Source organism: Mangifera indica, chromosome 1, assembly GCF_011075055.1.
Source record: "Mangifera indica cultivar Alphonso chromosome 1, CATAS_Mindica_2.1, whole genome shotgun sequence".
Taxonomy (NCBI): Eukaryota; Viridiplantae; Streptophyta; class Magnoliopsida; order Sapindales; family Anacardiaceae; genus Mangifera; species Mangifera indica.
Window position 1 is genome coordinate 29,071,340 of NC_058137.1, and position 24,416 is coordinate 29,095,755.

Here is a 24,416-nt window from a genome sequence, read left to right on the forward strand (position 1 = left end):
ATACTTTTCACTGGATAAGCTATTAGAAACTGATGGAAAAGAAAAAGATAGGATTGTCAGATACGTAAATGAATTGTTTGTGAAAAAGAAAAGTCACTAGATAAGACAAAAAATCTCCAAATAAGAAAAAATTACTGACAACTTTCTAACAACTCACTAGATTCAAGCCACTCGACTCAAACTTGAGCTAAGTTCAACTCATTCAAGCAAAAACCGAGTCAACTTAGTTTGAATCTAATCCTAACAACATGACCTGAAGTAGTTTGAGATCAGAACCTGGGGACATCGCCCCTTAAAAAAATGAACTTCAGTTATCAGAAAGGAAATACCAATCACCAATTATCAATAAAGTTACGGCGCAGCAGTTAACTCAACACTTAACTCCATAGGCAAAATAATGTTCCAGAAATCATCCGGACTTTGAATGATGCATCCATTTCCAGCTTCATATAGAGACTCTTAATACAAGTTGACTCCTAAAATTCAACCCACCACAATGTCAACTAATAATACAAGAAGGATTTCCAATCAGTTTTTTCAGCCAACCCCAAGGTCTAACTTGAACAGCAGAGTTACTTCATGTATTTTTGCAGGAATTTCCGATGGAAGTCATTTCTGATGGTGTCATTGATGAAGCGCTTGGGAGTCTTGGTTTCGCCGCGAGCTTGGTTCTTGAAGACCACATCGTCATCCCACCTGAAGCATCAAGAATGTTAAGAGAATGGAACACTTAAAAGCGTAGAAGACTCCAATCTTCATTATAGAATCATCAGGAAAATTGATTGATGTAGCTACTAACCTCCTTTTAACATTAAAGGAAGTTGGATTATTCAGCAACGGATTTCCTCGAAGAAGCTCTGCTTCCTTGACTTTAGCCTCTTCTTCCCACTGTTGTTTTTCCTGCATAACCATAAAAGTAAATTTATTGTTATTAGTTAAACTCAGGCATTCTAAAGCTCAATCTGTGGCCTTCAACGGCCAACTCACAACTTTGATGAAGCTTTAAAATGCTCATGAAGGAAGAATGATATATATAACAACCTTCCGGAGCTTCTCTTCTGCTCTTTCCTTCTTAATTTGTTCAAGCTCGGCCAAAAGAGCTTCAGTGTCATCCTCATCATCATCGTCATCACTAGCATTAAATAACATGAACATTTAGAAAAGGATGCTCTGTTCACTTAAGAAGGAGGCAAGAAATAAATATTGACCAAGAGAAACAACCTCTCATCATCACTTTTTACTTCCACATCAGAATCATCAGCATCTACATTGCGTGGAATTTGCCGGTCTTCATTTTCTCTCTTACTCCCTACAGCCAGCAAATATAGTTAGTGAAGCACTTAAAACAGTCCATTCATTAGCAGCAGTAAAGTAGGCTTGTTCACCTTCCAACAGAAGATGGCTACTCCTCCTGCGATCTCTGTCATCTGCAACAATGAGCATACTGATTAAATAAACTTGATTGACAATAAAAGTAGACAACATAATCAAGGTTTCAAAGCAATATTACCGATGTATGACTTATCCTTTGATGAGAGATGCCTCCGTTCACGCTCTTCTAGGTCATCCCTAAGGTTCCTCTTCTGCAATTCATCCTGAGTGTCTTGCCCTTCTTTTCTGAAAAAAGCAGATAAAAATCAGAGAAAAGCTTCACAAATTGAACATGGGCCAAAGAACAAATATATAAAAAAAACTTATTTCTTGCATATAAAACCAAGATTTTCCACAGTTTACTAGATCAATGCCACATATAACACAATTCTGGCAAAGAAAAATATTTCTCAAAACACACTGACAAATATCAAGTACAGAACCCCACTTGAGCTTCACTCGTATTACACTCTGAAAACATGCAAACTCCACCACCCCTCCACGCAACACACCCACACACATGCACCCATCTCCCTATACAGGCAATTTATCCCTATCTCATCTTAACTGTTCTGAACAACTCACAAATTCAGTGGACAGGCTGCTTCTCATGGCAATTCTATACTATACTACCTAGGCAATCATTGATTTGACCTTCTCTTTTAGGAAATTCTAAACAAAACTCTAGTATTGCATATCTCTATCATCAAACCAGATAAACATTCATTGTAACAAGCAAACAATGACAGTTCACTAAAAAAAAGAACAATAGAAAGCTTGATAAATGGACCTCAAATATTTAACCAATCGCTTCTCCTAGCAAACACAACCTCCAAAAAGTTTGGGGAACTCAAGTGAAAAAAAAATCATCAAGAGCAACTGCATCCAATAACCTAACTTCAATAAATTAAGATCATCATCCTACAATACTGATAGCATCATGTCAAACTAATACTCTTCTATAATTGCTCCTCCTCATCCAAAATTTCAAACATATCCAAAACTGATAGCATCCCATATCATAAAATTCTCATTGAATCAAATCAGCACCTAAACTATTCAAATTCACCATTAAATTAAGTTTATAATTCTATATTTTTACACCATATCATGTCATGTATAAACTACCTTTCTCTGCAACAATTTTACCTTGTCCAACAGCCCATACAAGCTGTTACCATTACCATCCCTTATCACAAATCAAGTCAACACATATTATTTATAATTCATACAACTGAACAAATATCATTATTCTTTAATGCTTCATACAGCAGATAAAACTACATTGTTTCAAACACCCCATCCTCCTCCACTGATTGAATCATGCAACATAGACATATAAAACACCAATAACAACATTGTAATTAAATTAAGTTCATTATTCTATATTCTTTACACCATATCATGTCATATATAAACTAATTTTCTCAATAACAATTTCACCTAGTCCAACAGCCCAATCACAGCCGGTACCATTTCCATCCCGTATCACATATCAAATCAACACATATTATTTCTAATTCCTACAATTAAACAATTATTATTATTCTACAATGCTTCATACAGTATCATGTCAGCTACAAACCACATTGCTTCGAACACCCCATCCTCCTCCAATGATCAAATCATGCAAACATACACAATACCAATACTAATACCATCTGGTCCAATAACCTGGCCCATTCAAGATATTGTCTGCATGGAACACACAATTCATCATGTCTTTACGATTTAGAAAGCTTACAAGGTATTTAACTCATCTTCTTTTAACATTCTTAAGCGATGTGTGATGTCTGCATATATCCATAGTCTATTCTGTACTTTGTCAATATGGGATTTGACTAGGGTGTTACAATACAAATTATCCTAATAACAGTTAAACGAGGGCCAACATTCTACATGGCTAATTCAGTATCATGTCCTCATCCAATTATCCAAACATACCCAATTCCAACACGACCCCGTATTCTAATCTTCTTCTTTTTTTTTTTCACTCAAATTGAATTCAACAACGTCATGTTATTGCTAATTAAAAACCTGGGCTTTAAGTTTGTATGAGCTGCAAGGTCCCTGGACGAGTATTTCTGAGACGGCCCGAAAATCCTGGTCCCACCTTGTTCATTGCCTCCTTTAGCCGGTGCCCATGTTGGTCGAGCCGCGGTCGTCATGTCGTTTCGTTTACAATCGCTATATTACTCTGCAAAGCCCAAACCCATATTCACAAAATCGCTTTCTTAAGGAACAAAAGCAACAAAGGTAAGAGATATTAAACATTTCTCGTTGATTTTAAACAAAAATCCAGAAAGGAATTAGGGTTTTTACCGGTAATCTGATTGTTCTGGTTCTCTTTCGGGGTCGAAAACAAAAAAGGAACCCGAGTCGGTGTATGAATCGGATCTGAGTTATACTTTTGGGGCTTGGAGTTGTCTGAGTTGGTTTGGGCCTAATCAGTTAAAAATTGGGCTAAACAAGGCACTCATATGAATTCAAATATGGGTGAATTAATGAGAAATTAAACAATTAGGTTATTTAATTATATAATAATATATATATATATATATATATATATTTTTTGTAAATTAACCATAACAAATAGATAAAACATTATATCTAGTGACTGATTTTATAACTATTATATTAGATAATTCAAAAGTTTGATATTAATATATAGTTAATACATAGCATGTTTCAAACTCATGTCATCTTTTATTGCTTAGGTGTACTTAGTTTTTTCATTTAAGTTACATTTTAGAGGCAATAACTTTAATCATTAGTATCTTATGATACATGACATATATTGTACGATATAATATATATATATATATATATAATAATATGTATTATAAGTTATCCAAAAATTATATAATATAGTACATATCTCATACAATATAATATTATATATAATTGATATGGATCGATACATATATTTTTAAAAGTGAGATATAGTATGGGTGTTTTTGAGAACTTTAGAATTTTAGTAAGTGTTTGTAAAATGATGATATGATAATTTGATTTTTTATTTATTTTATTATTATTATTTAAAAAATATATCATATAATGTGATATATGATGTATAATATAAAAAATTAAAAAATTAAAATTTTGCTATATAATATGATAAACAATTCAAATATCATGAAAATGATAATTTATAATATTATTCTATTTATAATTTATCGCATCAACTATGCCAAAGAGATAAAAGAGACAATTTATTCTAACCATACAATATTGAGTACAAATCTTTGACGCATGGGGACCCATAAAAAAAATCGAAGTATCACTTATCAAATTACCAAAATAACCTCAAGAATTGGATGCTTTGTCTGGATTGAAATTGTGCATTTAATTTAAGCAATGGTAGGGCTTCCTTGTCAGTTTGTCATTCCATCATGTCAAACTTGTATGTCTTATGTGACTATCATACCAAATCTTAGACCAAGACATATTTCTAATTTAATTCATTGTTAATCTTGAAATCGACACATTGCCTCAAGGGAGTGGTCCATGAGGTCAAATTTGAGTCAAAGAAGGAAACATTAAGCCTGGTCACACCTTTTTTTTTAAAATCATTTTGTGTTCTAAGTTTTTGGATTCACTAATCTTATTATAAAATTTTGGCAAGCATCATAGTAATTTTGGGTTACTTGTATGTAAGATGGGATTTGATATGAGTTGTTTGAGTTCAAATTTGAATTTGAATTGAATGAATTGAGTTTAAGTATAAGACTAAACTCGTTTTCTTAAAATGAGTTAAATTCAAAATAATTCGAATTAAATTTAAAATAAAATTATTTTTTAATTACATTTGAATTTCAATTTCTCAATTTTAAAATATTTTTTTTAAATTTGAATTAATTTTAAATTGAATCTTATTTAACCTCTGTTGCGATCACGTGTGATTTATCAATGAATAAATAAATCTCAAAGTTAATTAATTAATTGGGCCAAAATTCCTTTCTCAAGGCATGTTTAAGATGCTAATGGAAGCAATATTCAATTATCAAGAATATTTATATAATTATTTTATTAAATCATATGATAACATATTAATATTTATATCAATCTCAAATATTTAAACTTAAATTGGATGAGTTAAGTTTATTAAATCATTTTTATAAAACAAACAGAATTTGAATTGATTCAAATCAAATTAAAAATAAAATTATTTTCGATTTGAATTTGAATCTCAGTTTATTTATCTCTAATTTATTTTTTTAGATTATATCGATATAAAGTTGAGTGCTATTAAAACTCACTCCAAATCAAATGTAACCCTAATTGTAAGGGACCTAAAGAAATTTAGTTGTGCACTCAATGTGACTTCCAAGAGTAAATAAATTTCAAAGTTAATTAATTAATTAGTCAAAATTTATTCTTTCTTAAGGCATATTTAAGATGTTATTAGAAGCAATTTTCAATTATCTACCACGTTTCCACGGCTGCCCTATAATCTTTAAATTAATAATATTTTTTTATTAATACTAAATATAAATATTAATGCATAATTATATGATTTAATATTTTTTTTATTTATAATCCAATAATATAAATACATAAAAACATTTAAATCATAGTTTATACTTATGGTTAACACATTAAAAAAATATTTATATAATTTAAATAAATGAAAAATTGAAGTAAATTATATAAACATGTTAAATATTTCTTGTAGAAAAAAAATTATATGATCTCAATAAAAAATGTTAATTATATTTATATAAAATATAAAACTATTTTTACTGAAAATACTTTTAAACAAACCCTAGAATTCTTTGTCTAAAACCTAAACCGGGATTTGGTCTGTGGCTTATAATGAAATGCTGGCCCAAACAATACTTGCCACTTTTGACTTTAAAATGGCTTTTCTAAAATTATTCAAAAAAATAATATTTTATTATAGCGTGTGGAATGACACCAACACTATTTACTATTTATGATTTAATAATACTGATGAAATATATCAGTCATTTTGAAAATTTAATCATATTATTAAATAAATAAATATTAGATGGTTATTTATATTTAAATCTTCAGAATTACAATTATAAAAGTCACAGTTGATGGATCGTTTGGACCTAATGGTAATTCAATGTGGTCTATTTAATTCAATTACAAGTTAATTAGATCTAATGATTAAAATCAATTTTAAATTTGAGTTTAATAAGATTTGATGATTAGTTTAAATTATAAAATATAATATAAAAAATAAGAAAAATATATTAATTTCAAATTTGGAATATAAATGATAATATATTACATATAGTGATATAATGATTATCCATCGCTGTAAGCTAAAAAAAAAAAACATTATGCCTGACTAGTAATGTTATTTTAAAGAGATAATCTTCAAAATTTTCATGATATACTCTATAAGCCTTGATCTGGGCTTCGAGATAGTGATGTCATCCAGACAGTGTAGTAGGACCCCTGACCCCCTTGAAGCCTGCCACGAGCTTCTGCGATGCAACAACCAATTTGAGGATGGCCTACTGCAGCAAAGATGTGGCCGAAAACAACGCACAAAACAGGAGGGCCATGGCAGCTACTTCAATATTATACAAAACTGCTCGTTGAATTAGGTGGCCAAAGCCCCCACCATAAAACCTTACTGCCACCCGCCAGAATTCAAATCTTTTTACAATTAATCAGCCTACTTGATTCAGTTTAATATGTCTAATATCTGTTTGTTGGGTTTTTTTAATCAGATAGACTTGAAGTTGATGAAGGCGTCGCTGTATGATGGCCTTAACCTTTCCTTTTTGCTTATAGTTAGGCCAACCGTTATCTTCTTCCCTCCAAACAAACCTCTCTGATCTTATAATTCCCTTTGAATCAAAGCAAAACCCTTTTGCAGTCACCATCTGAATTACCCAACCTCACCTTCCCATCTTGTATTTTACATCTCTTCTTTGCTTTGTCCCCTCCTTCCCTTATATACCTTCTTCAGTTTCAAGCCTCTATGTGTTTTGTGCCTAAACTGAGCTTCTTGAAAGGTTTCCGGTTGTGGGTTTTTGGAGATTTGATTGTGGGGCTCTTTATTTGAAGCACATACAGAGCCAGCCAGCTCGCCAACTGTTTGTGGCTGAATCTTGAGGATTTGTAAGTTGGTTTCTCGTTGGTGCTCTCGGAAATTAATTTTTTTCTTTCTTGTTTCATTGAATTCTCATGACTGTGATCATAAATTATCCATGAAAGTGTTGTGGAAACATGAATTTTGCGGATGTCAATCAAATTCAATGCAATATTTGTGATTTGTGATTCCAGTCTTGTTCATATAAAGTTGAAGAATTAGGCCAGTAGCAAGGTTTGAAGCTTTGAAACCCTTTACAATGAATACTCGTTGCTTCTTACCAGCAGACTCGTTATGTAATTCAGATGTACATGTTTCATCATTCTCGTCAAGTTCGGCACCTGCAGAAGATAGAATGATTGTGGGTGCTCGAAATAGGCCTGCTAGAGCTGCAGCACCCTCGGCCTCATCATTCTTGATAAGAATGGCCATGAGGATATCTAGAGCAAGGTGGTTCAGCTTCTTGAGGAGGGTGTTTCATTACCAGAATGGATCAAGGTCGGATCTCGGGTCGAACCCTTTCAATTCAAGCACTTGGATGATGCTGGAGTTCATGGCTCTGGTCATTCAAATAAGCATCATAACATTCACTCTGTCAATCTCTAAAAGGGAGAAGCCAGTTTGGCCCATGAGAATTTGGATTGTTGGGTATGATGTTGGTTGCCTGCTCAGTCTTTTGTTGCTTTATGGGCGCTACAAGCACCTTCATGTGACTCAGGCAGATAGCTTCAGGTTCTCTGATGTTGAACAACAGAGAAGCAGTGAAGAATCCAGGTACCCTTTACATTTTGAATCTTTTTAGCATCAAACAAACTCGAGTTTTAATCCATTAATGAATCTTTGAACTCTGTGTTTCCCTAGAACCTCCCACCTCTAAAGTTAGTTAAGAGGGACGAGATATTTCGTCACACTTGTATGCTAACGCCTTCCCTCTTTTCAAACAATATGAGACAATCCAACAACCTCTCCAATTGACATTTCTCACAACAATTTATGCGTACTTGTGTTAATTAATGTAATAGTATGTGCAGGTGCTCTCATTTGATGAACAAATGCAGGACTTCTTTAGAGCTGTTCTTTGCAATCTGGTTTGTGATGGGGAATGTTTGGGTTTTTGATTCAAGATTTGGGTCTTTCCATCGAGCACCAAATCTACATGTTCTCTGCATCTCTCTGCTTGCCTGGAATGCTCTCAGCTACTCATTTCCATTCCTTCTGTTTCTGTTGTTGTGTTGTTGTGTGCCACTGATTAGCAGCTCCCTTGGCTACAACATGAACATGGGGTCTTCTGAGAGAGGAGCCTCTGATGATCAAATTTCTAGCCTCCCCAGTTGGAGATACAAGCAAGTTGAATCCAAGTTAGAGATTGGGAATGATGTCAATGGCAATTCAACCTCTTCAAATGAAGATCCTGTAAGCCCAGATCTAAACTTTAGCAAGTAGAATTTCATGAATGACCTAGCTCAATTCAAATCTATCACTACCACTCAAATGAGTCGATCTCAAACTAAAACTTTAGTTTAGTTTGATATTGGTTTATTAGTCTATTCGGTGACATTGTTTATCTAGTCAATGATACTATTCACGTATTTGATGATATTATTCACTTCATTGGTAACTCTTCAATGAAATTGTGCATTAACTCGAATGAACTTAAATAAGATATTATGGATTTGATCTAAGATTGAGCTAGAGTTCAACTTAGATCAAATCTACATCTATATGTCAGTAATCATTGATCTAATAATATTAGAATAATTATTTATTACTAACAAACTATTGCATTATCATATAATCGATGATTTTGAATTAGAGAAGAAGTAAACAATTAAATTATATGACAATATGTCAACCGTTAAATCAATCCGTTAATATATATAATATTACTCAAAACATTGTCAGTTTATATTAAAATGGTCTAACTATGGAATTTTCTTATGTTTTCAGGAGTGTTGTATATGTTTGGCAAAATACAGAGAGAAGGAAGAAGTGAGGCAGCTGCCATGTTCACATATGTTTCATCTCAGATGTGTGGATCAATGGCTCAGAATTATCTCTTGTTGCCCCTTATGTAAACAAGAACTGGAAAGATAGAAGCAACATTGACCAAAAAAAAAAATATTACATATACAAATGGTTAATACCAGCCAGATATAAATAAATTGATGTGTTAATATATGATTACGTGATTAGATGATAACACATTGATTTATTTGTACCGATTAATATTCATCCATTTGCATATGAAACATGATTGAAAAAAAAAATCCCAAATAGAAAAATTTTAATTAGGTATTTTTGCAATTTTTTTTCTCAAATATGGTGTGATTTTCCTGTATTTACTCAGTTACTTGAGTGAGTGTATTGCTTGTACATGGAGCTCACCAGTAGCTGAAATGTTTATAGTACAGTACATTTCTACTTATACATACTACTATGATTGAGTTTTTTTTATTTTATATAATCTTTGTAAGAGGAAAATTTGTACTTTAAATGAAATAATGCTTGAAAACATTTCAATATGTGCATTTTATACATTCTTAAAATGTGTTGTTTATTTAATATTTTGTTCTGGATAGAAGCTGACACAGATTTTATTAAAATATCTTTGGACGAACACTCAATTTTATGAAAAGAAAATAATATTATAATATTAATATATTATCATATAATTTAATAATTTATTTTATATTTAATACAAATATGTATACGGGGAGGACTTCATCTTTTTTCTGTCAATTTTCAATATAGTATGGATTTATATGTCGTATTGTATCATTCATAAGACCAAAAATAACCTTTAATTTTAGTACCTTACCGCCTTAGCCATCTAGACTCTCACTCTTCGTTCGCACTCACAAAATCGGCTACGGAAGGAATAGCAGGCAGAGAGACTGAGCTTTGGTGCCGTCTCCTTCGACTCCAACCTTACTTGCTCTTACTCTCACTTCCTCCAACTTCATTTAGCTGCTTCATATTTTCCCTCCGCTTCAAATTCTTCTGATTTCTTCGAAGTTTATTTATTTTCTTCCCCTAGTGAAAGTGAAATACAGGTTTTGCTAGGGTTTTTGTTTTCAACCATCAACTGCATTGGAGTTTTCTCAAGAACTAAACACCTTTAAAAATGTTGTGCACAAGCTGCCCGCCAAAATCTCTAACCCACGATCACATATCCTGTAATCTGATACGCCCATTGTGCGGCATGGTACAATCGTTCGACAATTTTGACCCCCAAATCCACGGTTGCGATGGTCCTATCGGAACTTATATCCAAGTCAGGTCTGCCGGTACGGGTTCCATCCTTAACTATAATGATAAAAAAAAGTCTACGAATCGAATAAATTAATAGATGAAATTACTTGTAAATTACATTTGGTCGGGCAACGGTCTGTTGATGTCAAAATTATGATTGGTAAAATTATTGAGGGTGAATTTGAGTTAGGAGAGTGGTCTCCAGTTTTAATTGGGGCGTGTGGTTATGTTGTTTTGAGAATTGAGAATAAATTATTACCTCGCGCTGACATTGTGTCTGTTTTGAATGGGAAAGAACGGTTACGCTGAGTGGTTGAGTTTTTGAATTTGAAGTTGCCTGAATTTGATATTGTGATTATGATTGAGAAACTGTTAAGTAAATTAGTAATTCGAAATTGTCAAAATTGGTTGAATTGGGGAGGAATAAGTTGGAGCAGATGAGACAACAGGGAGTGTTTTTGTTGAATTGCATGGTGAAGTGGATTTTGACGACTGCGAGGAGACCAATACCATTAGTGGCAGCTGTTATGGTGTTTGTGGTGGAGTTGAATGGGGTTAGTTTGAAGATTGAGGATGTTGCCAAGGAGGTCCATTGTGTGCTTGGAACATGTAGAAAATGATACTTGGAGTTGTTTGAAGCACATGTGAAGTTGGCTTAAGTGTTGCCATGGTGGAAGGAGGTGAATGTAAAGAATATAGTGGAGAATGCATCTTTTGTAATGTGTTATATGAAGTCTAAGTCCAGGGAGAGGAAAAAAGAAGGCAGGGAAAGGCTAAAGTGTGGTGGGATTGATTTCCATGATGTGGTTAGGGAGTGTTTGGAAAAAGATTTTATGGGATTGATGAGGATAAGGTGGAAAGTGATGCTCGATATATTGATATGGATGATAGAAGTGGGTTTACTATAAGGGGGACTGGAAATGGTGGTAAGATTGAGCTTTCTCATGAATGCTTGGAAATGATTTATGCTAAGTTTTCTAATGAGTTTGATGGTAAGAAGTTATAAAGGGAGAATGAAGAGGTAAATGGAAGGACAGGAAGGAGAGGGTTTGAGCTTTATAAGGTAGGGAATGGTGGAATGAAAAATCTGAATTGAGCCAGAAACTTATGATTAAGCAAATTTTGAAGAAAGATGTGGGACTAGATCTTATGCCTCCATCATTTGTTAATGGTTGTGTGGTTGTGCCCCACTGATCAGCAGCTCCCTTGGCTACAACATAAATATGGGGAGAGAGGAGCCTCTCTGATGATCAAATTTCTAGCCTCCTTAGTTGGACATACCATAAAGTTGAATCCAAGTTAGAGTTTGGGATTGATGTCAATGGCATTTCAATTTCTGCAAATGAAGATCCTGTAAGCCTTGTGATACAGGTTGGAAGTGTTTGAAGTAAATAAATGGATAAATAGAAATTAGGAAGGAAACGATGTCGTTTAAATGTTATAAAATATAAAGAATGCCACTATATAATGTTGACTAATTGTACAGATTGGGAATTTATTGAAAAAATACAATCAAGTTGCTTTCTGTTTTTCTCTCTGCCTATTCTCGGTTCTCTCTAATTCCTCTCTTCTTTCTTGATTGTGAATTTCTTCCTTCGTTATCTCTTTTTCAAATAGTTCAGTCCACATCAATTGGTATCAGAGCCGTGATCCTCCGCCATGGTTGAAGAAACAGACCAAGAATTTGAGCAAGAAATATTACAGTATGTATGGGAGGCATTGCAAAAGGCGTTGCAAGAATCAGAGACGCGTTTTCAGAGGTTGCTAATGGAGTCCTTTGACGCTTCTCATAGGATGCTAATGGAGTCCTTTGATGAGATCAACAACTTGATTAGAGGTTCGAGTCTGCCACGGATTGAAAATTTTGAACAGAATTTTAACCTAGCTGAAGCAAACACAGAAGAAGTTGCTAAAAATCTTGAACATAAAATTGAGTTAATTGAAGAGGAAACTGTTATGGAATATCTGGAAGATAGGGTTGACACAGAAGAAGTTGTTGAAAATCTTGAACTTAAAATTGAGTTAACTGAAGAGGAAACTATTGTAGAATATCTGGAAGACAGGTTTCAATTGTTAGAGATGAAAGTGCCTGTGGAAATGGTGGCGGTAACTAATTATGGTCACTTTCAAGGTGAATTCAAGACAAATGCAGAACATGTATCAATCCAAGAGAGAAAGTATGTGGTGCATAATTGTGATGGCTCATTGAGACAACGAAATATGCGAGTTAGATCAGTGAAGGTAAAGGTAAAGAAAAAGAAAAAGAAAAAGAAAGAGAGTGTTAATGCTGAGTTGTTAATATTGCCCAAAATGAAGGAGTTTGGTTTGCCGTCAAAGGGTGGAGAGACTTTTTGTATAGCATTGGCGAAGATGAGAGGCGTTGGCGAAGATGTTGTAGCATACCGACTTGGACTTTATCTAACTATAGCTCAAGAAGAAGCAGTGAAGGCACTCATTCAGAAACTTCCAAAGTTTATATTAAAAGTTGTTTCCATTGATTGCAGTGAATGTCCCATCAGCTTTGAAGAGTTTTCTGTGGTGAATGAGGTAAAGGCGTCGCAACTAACTGAGCGTGACTTGAATACTGTTGCATCTCAAGGCGCTTACTACTATTTCCATCAAATATTCAGAAATAAACTTGGAACTACAACACTTGCACACAAGAGAAAAAGGATCAGTGATACTAATACAAAACAATGGGAGCAACCCCAGTCCTTTCAATCAGGATCATTTACTTTAGATGAAGTGATTCTTGCTGCCTTTGAGCTTCCTCCCTATGGAACTAGTCATGTAATTAAAAAATTTGAGGGCAAAGCTGGATATTCGGGCCTTTGGAAGGGTGTTAATGTAGCTGGAATTGGTATCACATTACTTGTAGCCCTTGAGCTGTCCAATGGGGTGAATGCTTCTTTGGAAGAGACTCACAAAAAATCCCTAACATTGTTACAGATTCAAATGGTTGAGATGTATGAGACGATTCTTGGGAGACAATTCAACAAATGTCATGAATTGGGACAGTATGTGTGTGGTGAGGAGCTTGGTCTGTTCATTGTGGTGCCACAAGAAGTTGTTTATGTTGGTTTTTACATTGTTTACATGGTTAATGTTCTCTTGTGTTACCATTCTGTTTTCATGGGGTGCCAGATATTTGGCAATTATGTTGAAGATAACATCCTCATTTCCTTAGAGAAACTTGTGTGGTGGCTTAAAGAGACTTCACATTTCGAAACTCTTCCTTGAGGACAAGGAAGCTTGAGGAGGGGGAATTGATACAGGTTGGAAGTGTTTGAAGTAAATAAATGGATAAATAGAAATTAGAAAGGAAACGATGTCGTTTAGATGTTATGAAATATAAAGAATGCCACTATATAATGTTGACTAATTGTATAGATTGGGAATTTATTGAAAAAATACAATCAAGTTGCTTTCTGTTTTTCTCTCTGCCTATTCGCGGTTCTCCCTAATTCCTCTCTTCTTTCTTGATTGTGAATTTCTTCCTTCTGGTTTTGCCTTCTTCCTTCATTATCTCTTTTTCAAATAGTTCAGTCCACATCACCCTGATTTTTGCTTTAGCAGGTAGAAATTCATGAATGAATGGTTATGTTATCTGTTTAGACTAGAATCTTTTTCAGTCTAATGATGAATATTTATCTTATAACATGAGCAATTAGGTAATATTAGATGAGAATCTTGAATAATGCATAATAAAAATTCTACCCTAACTGAGATTATTGAACCAATTTAGAAATTAGATTGGAATCTTGAATAGTAAATAATAATTCAAGATTCTAAACTGACAGTTAGATGAAGATCTGAAAATAGTAGGGGTGTGCGAAAAATGGTTCAAACCGGACTGAACCACTGGAAAATTGTGGTTTGGTTTGGGTTGGGCAAACTGAACAAAAGGCTTAAGGTTGGTTTATGGTCCATTTTGGGTGGAAATGAAACCGGACCAAACTGTAATTTTTTTTTGAAAAGAACAATGTCGTTTTTTCCTTTGGTTAATAAAAGTTACAAAACTAAGACATTTGACACTCAGCTCCTTCTGCAACTGCGACTTCTTTCTTCATTTGATTCCTAGTTCCCTTAACACTGCAGGCTGTTCTTTTCAATTGCTTACAAGTTATTTTGGCATGGCAGGATTCGTTGCCTTAACTCTCCCTCTCCACTGGTGATGAAAAGAACAGTGCTGGTCTTGTTGTGGTTCACAGCATTTAGGATTTTGTAGTGTGTTTATATGATATGTAGTTTAATTATGGTAGATTTGCCTCTTCTGTAGGCAGCTTTTATGGTTCCAACTGAGTTGCTTGCTATCCAGTATAATGAGCACTTGCTTAATTTGCTGGAGAATATGGAACAGGACAATTGTAAACCTTCTATTTCTTTACTAACAGGTTAGCAGTCCTGTATGATTCGTAAGTTATACATTGTTGTCCTGTATATTTGTTTGACATTTATAATCCCTTTTTTTAAGATTCTTATAATTTTGATCTCCAAACGGGAGATGTCTCTTGTGTCTTTGGAACCCAGAGTTTGATAGCTGAAAATGTTGAGTTTTGTGCTCTCAGCCTTGCCATTGTGGATTAACAGCTGTACCATGGTTTTATCCAGAGAGGAAGATTTAACAGTAAGGTGGCCTGAATTCTTCTGTGAAAATATCTTATGGACCATATGATGTTAGAATACTATTTTGTTTGGATGGTTAGTTTCAGCTGATGTTTCATAGTTGTCTTTATGCTGAGTTATCATTTCTGTTCCGAATTTTTGATGTCTTTAGCATTAAGTTGTGCAGATGTAGCTTTCAGTTTCTAAATCTAAAATACTGTTTGTTCTTTCTCAAACAATGAAGAAACTATACTCTGCTCTGAAACATTGAAAAGTTTCACTCATAGGAGCCCTTTGCCAACTTTCACAAAAACCAAGTGTTACATAATGGCAATGGTTTGATTGTTTTCAGAGTTTTCCCTAAATGACTTGGCCTGGTAAAAAATTGTGCCCTTTAGTACATTCAAATAGAAAGCCACATGGTGCCATGTACTGCAAGCCCATACATTTCTTCTCTTCTATCTGTTTTGGGTTAAGAACAACTTATTCCTCTTATTAAAATGTATTTTGATACATATATCTCTTTCTACTGATAGAAAAGGATTCATTTTACATCATATCTATATCCAAGTGATCCTGTTGAAGGTCATAGAACAATGCACTAACAAGGAAACTTGATTAATGTTGGGTTCGGCAGGAACTCAAAACAATGATTTTCGTCTTCACCAGTCCAATAAGCATTGATTTTGTAGTGTAGTCTTGTTACTGGTATAGGATATAGCAGTTTCATTATCTTTTTTCAGATACCTAACTATGCCATTAAAACATCATTCTGTCTTAGTGTCATAACAATTTCCTGTCAAAATATAAAGGAAACACTACACATGAAACTCCTGAGTCCTGACATCATCATATGCTCTTGAATTATTGTGTCTGGTATTGAACCCTTTCCTTATTAAATGGCTTATGGACTCAAATATACTGTATGTGTATTATTAACAAGTTTCTGGATACCTTCGAATATATTGCTCTGAAGAAAAGATTTAAAAAAAAAAAAAATGGCTGCCAAACTTTTTGGTAGCATTGAACTAAGATGTTTAATCTGGAGATGTAATGCTTCCTAGAAATGAATTGAAGCATTTTATCAGAAACGATGTCCTGGTTAAATTCAAATTTGTTTTTAACCTGAAATCAATATGGGGTATGCACTGCAATACAAGACTGGCTACTTCAAGTACACTTACTAACCTTAAAATTGTATTTAGAATTGCTACTTTTAGAATGATTAATGCCACTAACAATCATGGTGCTTGCTGCAGGAATTGCTTAGAGGTTGCTTTGCTGAAGCAAGATGGCATGGTTCCGGTTTTAACCACAGTTGTGGCAGCAGTTTTATGCAAGTTGCAAGCAGTTTTTGAGGTCCCTCTTATACTGAACCACCTGAAACTTATTTCGTGGTTGTTTATGAATTTTCACAAGTCACAAATGATTAATTCAATTTCTTAGCTGAATGTGAGCTTTGGCATGTAATAATGATAGAAATGTCAAATCTTTCAATATAAACCAAAAAGTTAACTAAAACGTTTGTCAATTGGATTGACAAAAAAACATGTTCCTGGAATAAAGTTGAAAACAAACTAGTTCTTACTCCGTTGGCTTTAGTGATTCTTCTTCTTCTTCTTCTGATTGTTCTTCTTCTTTTATTTATTGAAGGGTGTTGACAGATGCAAGTTGTTGATTAGCTTTTGTAGCAGCTTAGGATGGATATAGTAGTGGTATTTTTAAAGTGTGCAACATACAGATTCACATCTTGCAATTTGTGGCCAGACATACATGTATCTTGTTGACCTAAAGCATATATAATTTGGGAATGATCGCATATTCAAATATCACAAGCGCATAAATAGATTTCATTTTATACATTCTTGTAATGTGTTATTTAGTTTCTTTTGTTCTTGGTAGAAGTTGGCAAAAATTATTATAATATAAACACTCAATAACATAATATCATTACTACGAGCAAGAACAAAATTGGAGAAGTATTAATGACTGATGTGTTGATTGAATGATTTTTTTAATACATTAAATTATTACTGATCTGATAATGAAGATTGGCATTGAAAATTTATAAATTAAGTACACCATTCAAACCATGAACTACATGTTTGAAAAATTTTCCTCAAGATCAACATTAATGCAACCAATTCTTCACTTTCTGCATTGAAATGAGTTATGTTACGGCAGAAGGACTATTTCCCACCAAAGGGTCCCATTTTTAAACATACACTCGTAGGGTTGTAAAAATCTAAATATTTTTTTATTTTTAAATTTTCATTAAAATTGTTTTTATATATAAGAGTACAATTGTCATTTTAATAATATTATTAAAAAAATATAATTTTATCTTTTTTTATTAGTTTAAAAAATAACAGTTTCACCTTTGTTTAAAGTTTTTTTTTTTCGAAAACACATTTTCGCTTCAAACCTAGTTTTTTTTTCTCCAACTCTCTAACCATTAGTGATCGCCTCTTTCCACCTTAAACGTGCTCACCATCTCCATCGTTGTATCTCTTTTCTCCTATCGTCACTGTTGAATGCAAATGACGAGGATGATGAAAGATAGACGTTAGTCATCCAAATCTGGATGATAAAATACCGTCTTTCATTGTCTCGTTTGGACACCTTCATTGTCTAAACGAAGGTTTTATTCTTTGTCGTTGCGGGAGAAAGAGTTGTTGGGAGAGAAACATCGGAGAGGGGAGCCGTTGTTCATCAGATTTGTTTTCCAAACCCTAGGAGGAAAAATTAAAGAAATTGTTAATTTTCTAAACTATGAGGAGAAAAGAGAAATGAAATATAATTTTATTTATTTTAATATTATTGATAAAAAACGATTTTATCCTTAACCCTAATAAAAGATTTGTTGGTGTGTAAAAAATTATTAAACCTTGGATAAATATTTAAAATCTTGTGAGTGTATATTTGTCTTTACACGAAACCTAAATAGAAAATAGTCCTTTGGCCGTAATAAACTATTCAAATTTAATTTTGTTCATACATATTATACTATGAGTATATCGAATCCATTTTTTATTGTCTTGAAGTTCATCCCTTTCACTATAATAATACAGGGATAATTATTTCATGATTTTTAAATTAGGATAATAACCCGTAAATAAATATTATTATATAATTAAATAATTTTATTATTATTAATAAAATTATATAATCATATAATAATATATTTTATAATAATTAGTTCTTTTTCTAACATGTAGTCTAAGTGTATAATATGTTAAACCAAGTGAAATTTTGTTATATTTTTCTAACACATTGTCTTAGTATTTTACCTTATATTATGCTTTTCGTATAAACCATTGAAATCATCTAAACATCATACTCATAGTAGTTGTTGATGGCGACACAAATTTTGACGATTATTAACCCATCTCCACCATTAGATTAATCTCAATGTCGATTTGAGTGCCATTTATGATATGAGATGTATTAGAGTTCATACTAAATCGGATCGCCCCCAGGATGGAGCCCACAACATGTGCTACACATTTACCTTGGATAACTTTTCCACAAACAGAATCGATATAAACAACCAACGCACAGCATCCAACAGAGTGGCTGAAACAGCACACGGAACACAGCACGACAGCAACAGGAACAGGGGCATTTCATTGACCAGACAAAACTTTTCCTATAAAACCAAAGCAAAAGCTAACCAACACTTCGCAGCCATTCTCTCTCTCTCTTTCTCATTCAGCAGCAAGATGAGTGATTTGAAGTCCAAGTTCGTGGAGGTTTACAATATCTTAAAACAGGAGCTTCTCAATGACCCTGCCTTTGAATTTACTGACGTTTCTCGCCAATGGGTCGAACGTGTAAGCCCCATTCAACGTCTTTTTCTTTGTGTTTATTTGTTTGTTTTTGATGTTTTTTTGTTTTGTTGGTTGTGATGATGAATGTTTTTGGCGTAATGGGTTTGGTTGCTGGGGTTTTATTAGTGTCTATTTTGACGTGTTTTGGCTGGCTAGGGATGGTTTTAATGGCTGTCAAATAATTATTGGTTTTCCAGATTAGTTAGCGTTGGAAAGATTTGATTTTTGGTATCCTTTTATTATGGAATGTTAATAAATTAGGTTCCCTTTTGAGAACCCTGGATTAGGATCGTAGATTTAGATTTATTTTAGCTGATTTTGGATCTTTTGACAAGTGCCCGGGTTTTGATTCGTTCAAAATCTGGGCTTGAAGTTGGAAATCTGATGAAATGAGAAATGTTGTTGTTAAAGTTTCAGTATTTTGTTTAAGATAAACTTCAGCCTAGCTTTAATTCAATGGACATAGATTTGTGTTGTAAACAGTGGGCTGAAAGCATTTGGTATTTTTCATAGAGTTGAAATCAATAGTATCGTGGCTGAAAGAAATGAGACGAAAGTTTTTACTTTTTTCTCAGTTAGTCAAAGTATATTGTGGATGGAAGTTGAGATTTTCCACTATCGAATTTAAGATTGTTGTTAAAAAATTTATTGTGTTAGTTGGTGGTTGACAAGGAAAAAAGGAGGAAAGTGATTGATTGATTGAACCCTCCATATCACAGTGGAGAAGAAAGGGTATTCAATTATTCTATGCATGGGCCAGAGGGAATACCCTCGTGTTGTTTCTTGTTTCAACTCTGTTGTGCAATTTTTCAGATACTTTGTGCCATATGATATGTCTTCCTTCTTTGGTACCTAGTGAAGATTTTCAAGCTCTGATCATGTTGACGTGCTCTGTTGTTGCAGATGCTGGATTACAATGTTCCTGGAGGTCAGATAAAAATGTTACATCTTGTACATGAAACTCTATGTTTTGTTTATTTCAGTGGCATTCTATCCTCCAAGGAAATGGAAATTCTTTCATTTTGGGTAGAAAATGTAGAGTCCTCTTATTCTAACTTCTGTAATTGATTGTATTCTGGACAGGGAAGCTGAACCGAGGGCTTTCTGTTGTTGACAGCTACAAGTTACTGAAAGAAGGGGAAGAACTAACAGATGATGAAATTTTTCTTTCATCTGCACTTGGCTGGTGTATCGAATGGGTATGGCTATTGGTTGATTCTTTTGTTTTCAATGTCATACGTTAGGATCATTACTATTGCAGTCATTTCCTCTTCTTGTACTGAAATTGTAAACCATCTTGAGAATGAGTCTTGCAGCTTCAGGCTTATTTTCTTGTTCTTGATGATATCATGGATGGCTCACATACACGTCGTGGTCAACCTTGCTGGTTCAGACGTCCGAAGGTGTGGGCTCCTAGTTGGAATTTTCAGGGGATATGAATTGATTTGAATTGGCTAATCTGTTAAAGATTATAGGAACTTGAATTTTTTCTGCTGTTGTTCAGCATCTTGGTAGCTGTTAAAAGTTTTAACTTCTTTTATGCCTATCACAGATTGGTATGATTGCCGTAAATGATGGCATAATACTTCGCAACCATATCCCAAGAATTTTGAAGAAGCATTTTAGGGGAAAGCCTTATTATGTGGACTTGTTGGATTTATTTAATGAGGTAGTTTGTCTTTTCATTGGCTATAGATCAAGACTAATTTGTTTAGATATAACCTTCTTCTCTGTATTGGTATGAATCATGTTTATCCAGGTCGAATTTCAAACAGCTTCAGGACAAATGATAGACTTAATTACTACAATTGAGGGGGAGAAAGATCTAACAAAGTATTCATTGCCACTGTAAGTAAGAATGTTGTGCTAATTATGATTTCAATTGGGTTCGTCCAAAACAAGCGGATATCCTTTTCTGTTTTAACATATTATTTCGGTGTTTTTCCATGTAGTCATTGCCAGATAGTTCAGTACAAAACTGCTTATTACTCTTTCTACCTTCCGGTAAGATAATTTCTTTATCTTATGTTTTCACTATCTGTTTTTGGGATTCTTTTCTTTTCTATTTTCTTCCCCTCATTTTCCATGTTACTAATTTCCTTTTAACAGGCCCTCAAGTGAAGTTTCTTCAGTGTAAATTTGTTGCTTCTTAGATTCACATTATTTAATAACCATCAAACCATATAAGAAAAGATCAATTTTTTTATTATTTTTGTGTATACTCAGAAGTCAGAAATACATGTTTATGTTGGTATTCAACCTTTTTTGCTTCTGATTTATCGATTCTTCCAGGTTGCTTGTGCTTTACTTATGGCAGGCAAAAATCTTGATGATCACATTGATGTCAAGAACATTCTTATTGAAATGGGAATCTATTTTCAAGTACAGGTAATAATTGCTTTCACATAGAAAACTATATTCTATGTTTTTCCCAGAGGAAGTGAAAAGTACTTTTAAAAGTTATCATGATCGGGTTTTATCCTTCTTCCCATGTGATAGAATTCCTGCACAAACCAATCAACACAATCCAATATCTCCACACAATCAACCAAAACCCCTGTAATGGATTCAATGGAAATCTGTTTGTTCAAACTTTATCTATACTCGATCAAAACCAACTGTAAACACAAAGAAAGCAGAAAAAAATCTGACAACAAGAGGTGTCAACTCCTTCCAAGTAGTAGCCTCTCAATTAGTCAAAGGCTATCCAACACCCAAAAACAATATTCTCCCTGCTAACACCCTCATGTGTATGAGGGTACACCTGGGTAATGGGAGTTCTAACATCATGTCTCCTCAACAATCAAATTGACATATATTTGTTATTTATCCTGTTCAGGTTTGAGAAATTTTTTTCTTGGGGTGACTCATGACTTACTATATTCTGTAGGATGATTATCTAGATTGTTTTGGCACTCCTGAAGTGATTGGTAAGGTAATGTATGCTTAGCTTGGGCTTACGTGCTCGGCTGTGTTTCTCATATTTTAATGAGGAGTCTGATGACCTGACTGTTGGATTATCATACTATTAGATTGGAACTGATATTGAAGATTTTAAGTGCTCTTGGTTGGTTGTGAAAGCAATGGAACGTTGTAACGAAGAACAGAAGAAATTGTTAATTGTAAGCAAGAATCTCCACCCTCTTGGAAGTTTACTGCATTGGTGTATTATAGTCGAAGGATTTAACCATACATCTTTTGTTTCCCAGGAGAATTATGGGAAAGCAGATCCAGCCTGTGTTGCAAAAGTAAAAGAGCTTTACAATACTATCGATCTTCAGGTTTGTCTTTACATTTCCTTTCTGTTTACATCTCTGAGAATCTTTTTTTTTTTTTTTTTGCAATATGCATAAAAACCAACCCATTTTATAAACATAAACCCAAGTTCAGCTATTTGCTGATGCGACCAAGAAAATTGCCAAGTAATTGCTTTATGTTGTGATCGAAGGTGTATGCATCTGCTTGTCATGTTAATGTGATCAACATTTTACGGGGTATTCTTGTAGGGTGCGTTTGCAGAGTATGAAAGTGCAAGTTATGAAAAGTTAATCAAATCCATTGAAGCTCATCCCAATAAGGCCATTCAAGCTTTGTTGAAGTCATTTTTAGCCAAGATATATAAGAGGCAGAAGTAGGACCTTCACGACCTATCGACCAAGGATGATTATCAACAAGGACTAGACCAGTAGCTGTTTGATTTGGTTTTTTTTTTATTGGCCCTGTTTTGTGTTGTAACCTCGAAATGGAAAAGAATAAGTGTGTATTTTTTATGAACATCTGATTTACTTCTGGTTCTCAATCAGCTTACATTTTCACAGAAGAGAATAAAAGTGTTCTCAGAACTACTTGTAACTTGTTGGAGGGTGATTTCAATAGATTCTCAAAGTTGGAGGATATTAAATTTAATTTCCCTGAGGTAAAATATAATAACAACAAACTCCTTATATTTTAAAATTAACAGAAACCCCCCTTGGGTGGGTTAATGAACTACTGCTAGTGAGCTGTTGAAATTTGCACTGTTCTAAGTTAGCAAATATCACAAAATTGCTCTTCTAACGTTTATTTTATCACATAGAATAGAACATAACGATTTTTTTTTTTTATTTACAACAATATTTTTAGATTTAGACAGTATATATTTTTTTAATCCTTTTGGTAAGACAATAAATATAATTTCTCATCTCAAATGCCAATGTACTTGAACTAATTATAGTGAAGAACATCTGTTTCATTCATATTCAAATCATAAATTAGGAAAAAAAGAAAAAAAAATAATGGCTCAAATTTATTGATTAGATGTCTCCACATATTTAGAAGTGTAATTAGAAAGTCCAGACCAGAATTATAGCAATATTAACAAGTTTTTGAGCCATTTTTCCAATTCTATTGTATTGCTCTGTCTGTGCAAAGATTTCATATCCCTTCCTTGCCATGCCATCCTTGTCCTCTACAATAATATCAAAGCTTGGAGATTCTTTTCTTTCTTCCTGCAAATTCTTCATTTGGAATTGGAACAATGAGGTAATCATTCGTTTTAATTTGTTAGTAATTATTGTTTACATTTTTTCTCCTAGATATATATGTTACATACATTTTTCATAATAGTCAAATCTACTCTTATAATAAATAAATAAATAAATTGTATGAATCTTATTGTGTTTTCTATTCCAAGTTTGGACAGTGAAAAAATCATAAACGAGAGTTATGAGGAACAACAATCACATAACGAAATTACCACGATCTCCAAGAAGAATCGACAGACATCAGATCCAACCTTCAACTTGGGAGGCCTCAAGAGACAATCATCCTTCCAAGGCTCACATCGCTTGCACAACGACTTCAGAAAGCATTCAAATACGCGGTGCCTTTGCTCACCCACCACTCATGTGGGTTCTTTTCGATGTCGCCACCACCGAGCTCCTGGAATGCCTAGAGGAGGCTCAGTTGGCTCCAATCTTTCCCTACTTGGAGCCACCAAAGCAAGCCCTAGTTGAAACTCAAACTCTTTAATCAAAGTTTCCCCTTGATAGACCTAATTAGTGACTAATTACTATATAATTTAAATATTAATGTATACTACATTTATTTATTTGTAATTAGTATCGAACTGAATATCAATGATAATTTATCATTATTTGATTATATGATTTTGAATTAAAAATATAATAACATTCAATTATATAATGATATATCATTATTTATAATTAAATTGATACTTATAAGTTCATAAAACCTGTAAATTCGGTCTCTTCTCTGTGTTGATGTATTGTATGTTGGTGTTTCAA

At 33.5% G+C, this 24,416-nt stretch overlaps 4 protein-coding genes and 1 long non-coding RNA gene across 14 annotated transcripts; 3 read left to right on the plus strand and 2 right to left on the minus strand.

The window, feature by feature from the left end:
* Positions 1-311: 311 nt before the first annotated feature.
* LOC123217780 (protein CWC15 homolog) lies at positions 312-3,820 on the minus strand. Its single transcript, XM_044638910.1, has 8 exons — positions 3,694-3,820; positions 3,409-3,568; positions 1,511-1,617; positions 1,386-1,427; positions 1,222-1,309; positions 1,042-1,132; positions 800-900; positions 312-696 (listed from the first exon to the last, which is right to left on the minus strand). Exons 2-8 carry the CDS (start codon positions 3,537-3,539, stop codon positions 573-575), a joined length of 684 nt encoding a protein of 227 aa, XP_044494845.1. The 5' UTR covers positions 3,540-3,568; positions 3,694-3,820; the 3' UTR covers positions 312-572.
* A 2,912-nt stretch (positions 3,821-6,732) lies between these two features.
* Positions 6,733-9,958, plus strand: LOC123228912 (E3 ubiquitin-protein ligase At4g11680-like). 5 transcript variants are annotated; one of them, XM_044654418.1, is made up of 4 exons: positions 6,733-6,953; positions 7,080-8,218; positions 8,467-8,857; positions 9,392-9,958. In XM_044654418.1, exons 2-4 carry the CDS (start codon positions 7,704-7,706, stop codon positions 9,536-9,538), a joined length of 1,053 nt encoding a protein of 350 aa, XP_044510353.1. In that variant the 5' UTR covers positions 6,733-6,953; positions 7,080-7,703; the 3' UTR covers positions 9,539-9,958. The 5 variants fall into 5 exon arrangements, with proteins under 5 accessions (XP_044510353.1, XP_044510343.1, XP_044510368.1 ...); XM_044654433.1 differs by having other exon boundaries at positions 6,734-7,473; positions 7,732-8,218; XM_044654440.1 differs by having other exon boundaries at positions 6,734-7,473; positions 7,750-8,218.
* Positions 9,959-10,233: 275 nt separating this feature from the next.
* LOC123220535 lies at positions 10,234-17,120 on the plus strand. 6 transcript variants are annotated; one of them, XM_044642802.1, is made up of 4 exons: positions 10,234-14,272; positions 14,837-15,090; positions 15,171-16,475; positions 16,561-17,120. In XM_044642802.1, exon 1 carries the CDS (start codon positions 12,356-12,358, stop codon positions 13,934-13,936), a length of 1,581 nt encoding a protein of 526 aa, XP_044498737.1. In that variant the 5' UTR covers positions 10,234-12,355; the 3' UTR covers positions 13,937-14,272; positions 14,837-15,090; positions 15,171-16,475; positions 16,561-17,120. The 6 variants fall into 6 exon arrangements, with proteins under 6 accessions (XP_044498737.1, XP_044498720.1, XP_044498729.1 ...); XM_044642785.1 differs by having other exon boundaries at positions 10,234-15,090; XM_044642794.1 differs by having other exon boundaries at positions 10,234-15,090; positions 15,171-15,328.
* Positions 17,121-18,757: 1,637 nt separating this feature from the next.
* Positions 18,758-23,037, plus strand: LOC123220573 (farnesyl pyrophosphate synthase). The gene is made up of 12 exons (XM_044642835.1): positions 18,758-19,134; positions 20,035-20,059; positions 20,215-20,330; positions 20,448-20,534; positions 20,684-20,800; positions 20,891-20,979; positions 21,084-21,135; positions 21,424-21,519; positions 22,022-22,066; positions 22,164-22,253; positions 22,341-22,412; positions 22,638-23,037. The coding sequence occupies exons 1-12, from the start codon at positions 18,796-18,798 to the stop codon at positions 22,764-22,766; spliced, it is 1,257 nt and encodes a 418-aa protein (XP_044498770.1). The 5' UTR covers positions 18,758-18,795; the 3' UTR covers positions 22,767-23,037.
* A 344-nt stretch (positions 23,038-23,381) lies between these two features.
* On the minus strand, positions 23,382-24,294 carry LOC123228957. The gene is made up of 2 exons (XR_006504769.1): positions 23,867-24,294; positions 23,382-23,627 (listed from the first exon to the last, which is right to left on the minus strand). It is a non-coding gene; the product is annotated as an uncharacterized LOC123228957 (long non-coding RNA).
* Positions 24,295-24,416: the final 122 nt, after the last annotated feature.

Bases quoted from the DNA above. Each gene is read 5' to 3' on its own strand.
- LOC123217780 (XM_044638910.1), bottom strand. From the start codon at position 3,539: ATGACGACCGCGGCTCGACCAACATGGGCACCGGCTAAAGGAGGCAAT. The intron at 1,428-1,510 runs GTAATATTGCTT...TCATTGTTGCAG, and splicing joins AAAGGATAAGTCATACATCG to ATGACAGAGATCGCAGGAGG. The intron at 697-799 runs GTTAGTAGCTAC...TTGATGCTTCAG, and splicing joins TCCTTTAATGTTAAAAGGAG to GTGGGATGACGATGTGGTCT.
- LOC123228912 (XM_044654408.1), top strand. From the start codon at position 7,704: ATGAATACTCGTTGCTTCTTACCAGCAGACTCGTTATGTAATTCAGAT. The intron at 8,219-8,466 runs GTACCCTTTACA...TTAATGTAATAG, and splicing joins AGAAGCAGTGAAGAATCCAG to TATGTGCAGGTGCTCTCATT. The intron at 8,858-9,391 runs GTAAGCCCAGAT...TTATGTTTTCAG, and splicing joins CCTCTTCAAATGAAGATCCT to GAGTGTTGTATATGTTTGGC.
- LOC123220535 (XM_044642785.1), top strand. From the start codon at position 12,356: ATGGTTGAAGAAACAGACCAAGAATTTGAGCAAGAAATATTACAGTAT.
- LOC123220573 (XM_044642835.1), top strand. From the start codon at position 18,796: ATGTGCTACACATTTACCTTGGATAACTTTTCCACAAACAGAATCGAT. The intron at 19,135-20,034 runs GTAAGCCCCATT...CTGTTGTTGCAG, and splicing joins CTCGCCAATGGGTCGAACGT to ATGCTGGATTACAATGTTCC. The intron at 21,520-22,021 runs GTAATAATTGCT...TATATTCTGTAG, and splicing joins GAATCTATTTTCAAGTACAG to GATGATTATCTAGATTGTTT.